General features: G+C 53.7%; 1 protein-coding gene across 1 annotated transcript; it reads left to right on the top strand.

Annotated features, from left to right (window-relative positions):
• The first annotated feature begins 240 nt into the window (after positions 1–240).
• MCM3 (minichromosome maintenance complex component 3) lies at positions 241–8,979 on the top strand. Its single transcript, XM_061461037.1, has 17 exons — positions 241–537; positions 761–873; positions 1,371–1,579; positions 1,837–1,967; positions 2,408–2,646; positions 3,012–3,120; positions 3,837–3,990; positions 4,494–4,625; positions 5,078–5,286; positions 5,788–5,962; positions 6,151–6,277; positions 6,587–6,737; positions 6,906–7,046; positions 7,244–7,347; positions 7,702–7,784; positions 8,118–8,193; positions 8,433–8,979. The coding sequence occupies exons 1-17, from the start codon at positions 460–462 to the stop codon at positions 8,629–8,631; spliced, it is 2,430 nt and encodes an 809-aa protein (XP_061317021.1). The 5' UTR covers positions 241–459; the 3' UTR covers positions 8,632–8,979.
• Positions 8,980–9,570: the final 591 nt, after the last annotated feature.

Here is a 9,570-nt window from a genome sequence, read left to right as displayed (position 1 = left end):
GATCCCGATCCCGATCCCGATCCCGATCCCGATCCCGGTCCCGATCCCGATCCCGGTCCCGGTCCCTATACCGGCCCCTGCCAGCGCCAGCGCACGGAAGTTCGGATCCACCCCCCTACCTCCCCTCACCCCGCCCCCCACGCACTGATAGGCTGGAGCTCTTGCCCGTCACTCCCGCCAGCTCTATCGCTGCCCCATTGGGTGACTCTGGGTTGCGAAGGCCAATGAGAAGCTCTGCTGGGCGGGAGGGAGGAGGAACTCCAGCTCTGTGGCGGGAAAGAGTCCTGTGTTTGGCGCCAACCGGGAGCGCGGCGGTTGCCCGGGGGAATCGGGTCACGTTAACGGGATCGGGGTCGCTGCTGGGGCCGGTCCGGCTTCCCCCGGCTTCTCTCGGTTTTCCCCCTCACAGCAGCGGCCAGATCTCCGCGGCACCCGCAGCGTCCCGGAGCGGTCGGCAGCATGGCGGCGGCGGGCGTGCTGGAGGACGCGGAGCTGCGGGAGGCGCAGCGCGACTACCTCGATTTCCTGGATGATGAGGTGAGCCCGGGAGAGGGGCTGCGCTGGAAGTCCCCGCTGTTCCCCGGGGCTGGGGAGCATCTGGGCCCTATGGTCCTTCCCCCCGCCCCCCTGCTCCCCCCGGTTTGTTCCGTGGGGCTAAGGCGAATCGCGCTCCGCAGGAATCGGCTCCTGGGGGATGTCTCTGAGCGGTGATGCAAAGTGTGTTGTTTTTTGGGGTGTTTTCTCGCCACCCCTCTTGCAGGAAGACCAAGGCATTTACTCTAGCAAGGTCCGGGAAATGATCAGCGACAACCAGTACCGCCTCCTTGTCAACATCAATGACCTGCGGCGGAAGAACGAGAAGAGGGCCAACCGGTTGGTGTGGGGCCCCGGGCTTCCCTTCAGTACCCTGCCCTAGGCACACTTTCAGAGATCGAGCCATGGTCTTGCAGGTCGCTTGTGTCAAGGAAGGGCCAAACGCTGCCCTGTGTGCCAGGTCTCACGTAAAAGGTGGACCTGCTCTTTTCCCCCTTCCCTTCCAAGCTTGCAAACCCATGACTCGGTACTCATCTTTTGCAGTAACTGGGGGTTGATTGTATGATATTAGTCATCTCCTTTGTTAGGATGCTTGGGGATATTTTGGAGCAGGCTTGCCAATCTGCTTGGGAACATGTGAGATTTTTCATATGTGGTTGGCTTTGTTCAGCTCCTGGCTGTTGGTGGCAGCAGATCTGACACAGAGCTATAATGGGCTTTGGGTTTTTTCACCTCATGCTCCTTTAAACTTTTGGAGCACCTGGAGGCATGGGATAAGCGTTAAGGAGGACAGCAGAACAGGCTGATCAGTCTGCATCATTGCCTCCCTCTTCCAGGCTCTTGAACAGTGCCTTTGGGGAGCTGGTCGCTTTCCAGCGTGCCTTAAAGGATTTTGTTGCCTCTGTTGATGCCACCTATGCCAAGCAGTTCGAGGACTTCTACATTGGGCTGGAGGGCAGCTTCGGCTCCAAGCACGTGTCGCCGCGGACGCTGACAGCCTGTTTCCTTAGCTGCATTGTCTGTGTGGAGGGCATCGTGACCAAATGTGAGACCAGGGGAGACCCAGGGGCTTTGGGGGTTCTGGGTCTTGGTGTTCGCTGTGGAGGGCCTGGAGGCCACTAAGAGCTGGGGTGCATCCTGGCAACCTGAGTGAAGGGAACAGGGGGCTTGGCAGGAGGTCTTGAGTGTTGGGGTGGTGCTCAAGCAGATGCTGGCCGTGGTTGGCAGTTTAGTGTTGGGGACTGTCTGCTGACAGAGGGCTGGGGTATCCCTGCCCCTAACTCCTCATTCTCCCAACCTCAGGCTCTCTGGTTCGTCCAAAGATCGTCCGGAGTGTCCATTATTGCCCAGCTACCAAGAAGACTATTGAGCGCCGATACACGGATTTGACCTCCCTGGATGCTTTCCCATCCAGTTCTGTCTACCCTACGAAGGTGAGGTGAAGTAGCCTTGTGCAGAGCATCAGCTTCTCTGAGAGAGAATGCATCAGCTCTGAGCCCAGGGCTCAAATCCTTGTGCATCTCTTCTCCCTCTGCCAGCAATGTCAAATGCGTGAAAGTCCCAGATAGCTACTAGGAACAGGTGAAGAAAATCTCCATTGGACACAAGGCCACCAGACCCCCTAGTTCAGTGTTACTTATGATCATGGTTCTGCTGTAGTGTGGCTTCTTGGGGGGTTGTCAGCCAGACTTGTTCTTGGGACACAGGTCAGCCTGGGCATGCCTGTGCTGTCCTGGAGGGTGTATACACCTTGGGTGGAGGATTTGACATGTATTTGGGAATGGAGGAAGGTTGACCTGAGCTTTGTCTGCACTGTTGGATGTGTTCCTGAAAACTGGTCCTAGTCTCTTTATTTGGATTCCTCCTCCTCTAGGATGAAGAGAATAACCCCCTGGAGACCGAGTTTGGCCTCTCGGTCTACAAAGACCATCAGACTATCACCATCCAGGAGATGCCTGAGAAGGCACCAGCAGGTCAGCTACCACGCTCAGTGGATGTTGTTCTGGATGATGACCTGGTAGACAAGGTGAAGGCTGGAGACCGCATCCAGGTGGTGGGGACGTACCGCTGCCTGCCAGGAAAGAAAGGGGGTTACACATCAGGGACTTTCAGGTGAGTCTTCGTCTGTCTTGGCTTCAGCCCTCCCACCCTTTCTAGGTGGGTCACATCCCTGGAAGCTGAGATCTAGCACAAGTGGGTGGCCATCACAGAGCTGGGCCAGACATTGTCTTAAATCACTTGGCAGTGGTTTGCTTCCTAGCATCAGTGTAGCTGTGAGCTCCAGCTGTACAAAGAGGAGGTTGGATGCTCCATTGATGGGCTGGTGCAGTGGGCTACAGCTCTTGGAAGCTTTCCAGCCTTCTCCAGGACTTCCTAGAGTAAATGATGACCCTGTGGAAGTTTCTGCTGTGTTGTTGCTGTGACCCATAGGCTCTGTGGTGTTTGCGGACCTGATCATGGCTGTGTCTCTTCTCCAGGACTATCCTCATTGCCTGCCACCTGAAGCAGATGAACAAAGACGTCCGGCCTCTCTACTCTGCTGCTGATGTGGCCAAGATCAAGAGATTCAGCAAGAGTCACTCCAAGGTATTTAAGCCTTACATCTGGAAGGCAGGCTTCTATTGGAGCATGAGGTTTCAGTTAGGAGCAGCTTTAAGGCCTGGCATGTGGCTAAGGAGATGCCTTACTGGGTTGTAAGTAACTCTTCAACCCTGTTAGCAATGTTGCTGGATTTTCCACTCACTTTCTTTGTAATTTCTGCTTAGGGTTTGATCAGGTCCTGGACTTGTTTTGTTGTTGCTTCTGTGCTGTTAACAGTATCCTTGCTGCCTGCTGGCAGCACTGCTGTGCATAGCTGTTGAGACAGAGATCTGTTCGTGTTGTGCGTGTCCTGACCCCGTCAGCTTGTTGCCAGGGAATTTCCTCTGTTGAAGAAACACCTCCCTCTTTCCTCTTCAAACCCCAAACTGGAATGAGATAAGGAGGTCTGCTCCAGCCTGGCCCTATGCTGAGACCTTTGCTTTGTAGCATGGAGAGGAGAGAGCCTTGCTTTCACAGGGGTTGCTGCTTCCAGTGCTTGTTTGGGTGACTGTGACAGTCAGGATGGTCTAGAGCTTCAGAGCCCCATTGAAACAAGACTCTGGCCAGTGGTCTTCTGCTTTCTAAGTAATTTTCATCCACATGGTTCTAAGATTAGGAATAAGCACCATTTTTGTGCTGAAATGAACTTGTGGAGTATTGCTCATTGTTCTTATTTGCTACAGTCCATGTGATGGGTCATGCTTTGCCTTTTTTACCTTTAGGATATCTTTAACCAACTGGCGAAATCTCTGGCTCCCAGCATCCATGGGCACGAGTACATCAAGAAGGCCCTTCTCTGCATGCTGCTCGGAGGGGTGGAAAAGGTCCTGGAGAACGGGAGCCGCATCCGAGGAGACATCAACATCTTGCTGATAGGTCTGGAAGGGCGAGGCAGAGGCACCCTCAGATGGTGGTGGGGGGGAGTTTCACAGAGTAATTGAAGTTAGATGGAACCTCTGGAGGTCTCACATGCACAGGGCAGAGCTGGTGTCACTGGTAGGTCAGATTGCTTTGGGACTCGCCCAGTTGATTTTGAACATCTCCAGGGATGGGATCCCCTGTCTTCTGTGGGCCAGTGTGTGACCCAGTGTTTGACCACCATCAAGGAGATCTCTTTTTCTTCTACCATCCAATTGAGATTTCCTGTGTTCCAAATTGTCCCCAGTGTCCCTGGTCCTATCACCATGCACCTTTCAACTCTAGCACCATCTTCTGTTTCCTGCCACTGGGTTATTGAGAAGGCAAGAAGATCATGTGATCACCTTGTTTTCTGAAGACTGAACAAACTGCCTTCTGCCCCCTTCCCTCCCCACCAGCCCCAGGCTGGACACAGTATCTGGGCAATGTGTGGTTATTATACATGAATGTCTCCATTTCAGGTGACCCTTCTGTTGCCAAGTCTCAGCTGCTGCGGTACGTGCTCTGCACCGCGCCCCGTGCCATCGCCACCACCGGCAGAGGCTCCTCTGGCGTTGGCCTGACTGCTGCTGTCACCACAGACCAAGAAACCGGTGAGGAATGGGCTGTTTCCTGGTGGGAGCTGTCAGAGGGATGATTGTTAACACCTGGGAAGAACTCTGAGATCCATGGCGGCTGTTCTGTAGCAATGCTACGAAAGGACTTACTCCATCCAGAAGCTTTGTGGCAATGTTCATCATGTTTGGGGGTACTTTTTCTACCTCTGTTAAGTGGTGGTCTTCTCTGCTCCTACTTGGAGCACCCCCTGTGAGGGCTAGCAACAGCCTGGATCATCATCTTCTTCCTCATGTGTTTACTGTTCATCCTAAGTGTTCTCCTCCTGCTGTCAAGTTGGGTAGGAAACAGGCAGACCTGAAAGGTGCTGCTGCTCTTTGAGACTTGGGCTGGTCACAGGGTTAGAGCTGTGGTGGAGGGGACAGCAGGGCAGGACATGTGTGGGGCTGCTGAATGGTGATGACCTTCTCATTCTCCTCCTCCACCCCAGGTGAACGGCGCCTGGAAGCAGGGGCCATGGTGCTGGCTGACCGAGGGGTGGTATGCATTGATGAGTTCGACAAGATGTCCGATATTGACCGCACAGCCATCCATGAGGTGATGGAGCAGGGCCGCGTCACCATCACCAAGGCTGGCATCCATGCCCGCCTCAACTCCCGCTGCAGTGTCCTGGCGGCAGCCAACCCTGTCTACGGGCGGGTGAGTGCTGGCGTTTGCTGGTCCCCTCCATGGGGAAAGATGCTGGGAGCCATCTTGGTGGAGGAGACAGTTGGTAAAAGCCAGAAGTTTCAGCCAAGACCAGTGATTTGGTCCTTGCTGGGACTGGGATCCATGGAGGCAGTGAAGATGTGGTTGGTTTGATCTCTGGTTTGAGCTCACGGCTCTCCTGGAGGAGAGAGTGGCTTGTGAGGTTTGTCACCCCAGTTCAATTCTGCCTGTGTGTCTCAGGGCAGCCAAGTGGACCCTCATCCTGGTGATGAGCCCTAGTCTTGGTATCTGATCTGGGATCACAAGAAATACATTCCTTCAAGGATGGGGAAAAGAGGTCTTACTGCTGCAGCAGGCTGGGTTTAGTGTGGTGTCCAACTGCCTGGACATCCATCCTTTAAGGCCTGGTCTGAGGAGCTCCTCCCAGCCTTGCAGACAGTCAAGACTGATCCATGAAGGTCTCCTGTAACACTTCATACTGTCCTATTGCAGTATGACCAGTACAAGACACCTATGGAGAACATCGGCCTGCAGGACTCCTTGCTCTCCCGCTTTGACCTACTCTTCATTGTGCTAGACCAGATGGACTCTGAGCAGGACAGGGAGATCTCGGACCATGTCTTGCGGATGCACCGCTACCGCAAACCCAACGAGCAGGACGGGGATGGTGAGTTGCGTGTAACTGCAATCTCCTTGCTGCTCAGTTCTGTCCTTCCTTGCTGAAGGACACCTTGGTGTCACCCCTTGGTGGCAGCTCAGTTCAACATCCCTAGTTTATTGAGCACTGCTTTTGGTGGCTCTTGGAAGCTGCTTCAGAGGATAAAAGCCCATTCTCTGTGACTTTCCCCTCTCCAGCCATGCCCTTAGGCAGTGCTGTGGAGATCCTGGCTACAGAGGACCCCGACTTTGCGCAGGAGGAAGAACAGGAGCTCCAAGTGTACGAGAAATACAATGAGCTCCTTCATGGGCCCCACCGCCGCAAGTGAGTCCTTTATCCCGCATCCCCTAAAGTGCTTTGGTGGCTTCCGGCACTGTGAATTGATGTGCTTGGCTTAGGTATCCAGGCAGTGGCTTGTAGCTGGTGCCAGAGATGCTTCAGATGGCCCATGGTGAGGTACACGGGCAGGATATCAAGGGAGCCCTGCTCTAGGTTTGATCTCATGCCACGCAGGTGGGGAACATCTGGAGCTAATTCCTTGCACACCTAGATGCCTGTGAAGGGTAAACAGTGGGAAGCCCACTTCCGCAAACACCCTTTGCCCGTCCTCACTGCGGAGGTCATTCCCTGCAGGGAGAAGATTGTCAGCATGGAGTTCATGAGGAAGTACATCCACGTAGCAAAGATGATTAAGCCTGTCTTGACCGAGGAGTCAGCGAACTATATAGCAGAGGAGTACTCCCGCCTGCGCAGCCAGGACCAGATGAACCCAGACATCGCCATGGTGAGTCCTGAGAGCAGCTCCTGCTCAGACCCGGAGGAGAGAAACAGAGGCACAGGCTTCCCTCTCTCATTACAGGTGTTTTCCATCTTGGACGTGATGCATCTCAGTAAAGTGGGATGCTGAGGTGGGGTCAGCCCTGAAGAGACACCTCTCTCTGTCTCTCCCCAGACCTCCCCTGTCACAGCTCGTACCCTGGAGACCCTTATCCGCCTCTCCACGGCCCATGCCAAGGCCAGGATGAACAAGACTGTTGATCTGCAGGATGCTGAGGCAGCTTTGGAGCTGGTGCAGTTCGCCTACTTCAAAAAGGTGGGGGGAAGGTGTCCCTTGGCTCTTTGGGGTCCTGAAATTGTCACTGTAAAGAGTGGGTTTGGTGGGCTGCTGATGAGGTCCTTTCCTGGTGATAGTCTGGCATGAGGCCACCATAGTGTGATCTTAGGGGTTGGTCCACTACAAGCAGCTTGAGTGGAAAAGGGGGCTGAGTCCATCCTGTCTGTGCCACACAGGTGCTGGAGAAGGAGAAGAAGCGCAAAAAACAGGCAGAGGACGACTCTGAGACTGAGAAGGAGGATGAGGAGTCACAGCCCAAGGAGGAGCGCAGGACAAGGAGGTAGGAGCCAGAGCAAGGGAAGGGGTGTCATGTAAGGGGCGCCAGCCTCTTCTGAAGTTGCAGCAGGCAGTGCTGGCCTCGGGGAAGTACTCCACTGTCTAGTGGATCAACCCCAGTTTGTAACAGAGGGGCATCCGTATTTATAAGGAACTGGCTGGATAGCCATGTCCAATGGGTTGCAGTCAGTGGACATCAGGAATGAATGATGTCCCTCAGGGGTCTGTGCTGGGACCAGTACTATTTAATACCTATGGAAATCTCATGAAGTTCAGCAAGGCCAAGTGCCAGGCCTGCATCTGGGTTGGGGTGATCCCCAGTACCAGTGCAGGGGAGACATCTTCTTCCCCTACCCAGGAGAAAGAAGGCACGCACAGGGGACGAGGGGGACTCCTATGACCCATACGATTTCAGTGACGCTGAGGAGGAGATGCCAGAAGGTGAGTCCTTGGGGTTTCTCAAGTGGCACCTGGGTCTTGAGGGTGCTGCTGACTTCTACCCTGCTGGTCTGCACATCCTGGGGCCATTCATGGTCCGTGGTGCGACACCGTCCAGCTCCACAGATGAAGATGAGTCTTTGTTTCAAACCATCCATGGCCATGTGAGACAGGGGAGTTGGTATTGCTGGTTAATTTGATGTCCACTTCCAAACTGCTGCAGAAGGAGCAATGTTGGGAGGGAGTTCAGCATTGCCCACCCCAAGGCCAAGTGCTTTTGCTCTCTGGGTGCTTGGACTCCAGGCAGGTTGAAGGTAACTCTTCCTTCTACTCCAGTTCAGGCACACACTCCAAAGACACCCGAAGCCTCAGCCGCTGGCGAAGCCAAGAAGCCGGAGCTGGCTGAGCCGAGGTGAGTAGGGGTTGGAGGAGGTACCTGTCTCTGCATGTTCCACCCCACCTGGTGGGTCCAAGCTGTTGCCCAGTGATGGGGATGCATCTGTTCTGGGTGCTTCTGGCTCTGTTCTTGGCTTTCCTGCTGGGTGCTGCTTCCGGAATCAGGAAGGGCTGAGGCATCCCTGAGGGAATGAAGGGGAAGGACTTGTGTGAGTGTGTCTTGAAGGGTTATTACTCTCTGCCTTCCCTGACCAGGTTGAAGGCATTCAAGGCTCGTCTCCTGGAGGTTTTCAAGGCTTCCCATGCTCAGTCCGTGGGTCTGAAGAGCATGATGGAGTCCATCAACCGTGACAACCCTGAGCCCTTCTCGCAGGATGAGGTGAAGGTGGCATTGGCCCACATGCAAGATGACAACCAGATCATGGTGTCTGATGACATTATCTTCTTAATCTGAGCATCTGGGTGGAAGAACCCAAATTCTTGTGGACTGTCAGTCTGGAGACTCTTTGTGCTTGCCTTTAACTCCTGAATGCTTCCTCTGGCTGAGCTGAACTTTGGGGAGCTCAAGTCTGTGCACTTTACAGTACTCCATCATTGCTGGCGCCAAAAGAAGCCAGGAGCTCTGGAAGCTCTCTTACTGTTGCTGTCTTCAGATCGGCTTATTTGGGAAGAGGTTTGTTTCTGCAAGGAACCAAGAGGAAAAACTTAGGTGCAAAGTATCAGTGTTTTTAATGTATTGTGTTTATCTTTGGTGGTAATAGTTCCAGCCTTTGAATAAAAAAATGGATTTAGGAATCCAACATTGAGTACCAGTGGTGGTAAGAAGCAGTATGAGAGCTCCGCTATTAGTAGTGAAGCTTTTATTTTTCCCTTTTTTTTTACTCTTTTTTCCCCAGCTGTATAGCCCAGACATGCTTGTCTCACAAGCAGAGATGCCTGATGCCTGCCCCGTTGGCTGTGACCAGCCTCTTCCCCCGCTCTATCCATCTTGTGGAGGGTGATTTCTGGCATTGGAGGGGTCAAGTATAATCTGACCTGCTGTTTCACAGCCCTACTGAGAGTTTTGGCTCCAAGTGGGTGGGAAGGACCTGGAATGCTCAGAGCTGCCCATGGGCCATATTCCTGGTAGATGGCTTTGGCTTCCAGCCTGGGATTGTGCCCCTATGACCACCACCAATGGAAACCTGTAGTAAAGAAAGGCCAAAGCTATGGGACCTGGGTCCTGCATCTCCTGTATGTCCTTATGGCTGAGCTGCTGCAAATCTTCATCCTGTGGAATGTAACCACAAACTACTGAATACGAAAAACTTTCCCTTCCCCTTGGGGGATTTGAACTGTCTTGCTCTCTGGGAACACATAGGTGACTGCTGCTTGAGAAAAGGCTGTTCCTAGA

This window comes from Pezoporus flaviventris, unplaced genomic scaffold (assembly GCF_033815535.1).
Source record: "Pezoporus flaviventris isolate CSIRO_AGI_PZ_B2104156 unplaced genomic scaffold, CSIRO_AGI_Pfla_v1 ptg000031l, whole genome shotgun sequence".
NCBI lineage: Eukaryota > Metazoa > Chordata > Aves > Psittaciformes > Psittacidae > Pezoporus > Pezoporus flaviventris.
Note: the sequence above shows the minus strand (reverse complement) of the source record. Positions and strands in the feature narration are given on the sequence as shown.

Excerpts from the sequence above, each read along its gene's own strand:
- MCM3 (XM_061461037.1), top strand. The coding sequence starts at position 460 with ATGGCGGCGGCGGGCGTGCTGGAGGACGCGGAGCTGCGGGAGGCGCAG. Across the intron at positions 6,278-6,586 it reads CATGGGCCCCACCGCCGCAA|GGAGAAGATTGTCAGCATGG; the intron begins GTGAGTCCTTTA and ends CATTCCCTGCAG. Across the intron at positions 7,047-7,243 it reads AGTTCGCCTACTTCAAAAAG|GTGCTGGAGAAGGAGAAGAA; the intron begins GTGGGGGGAAGG and ends TGTGCCACACAG.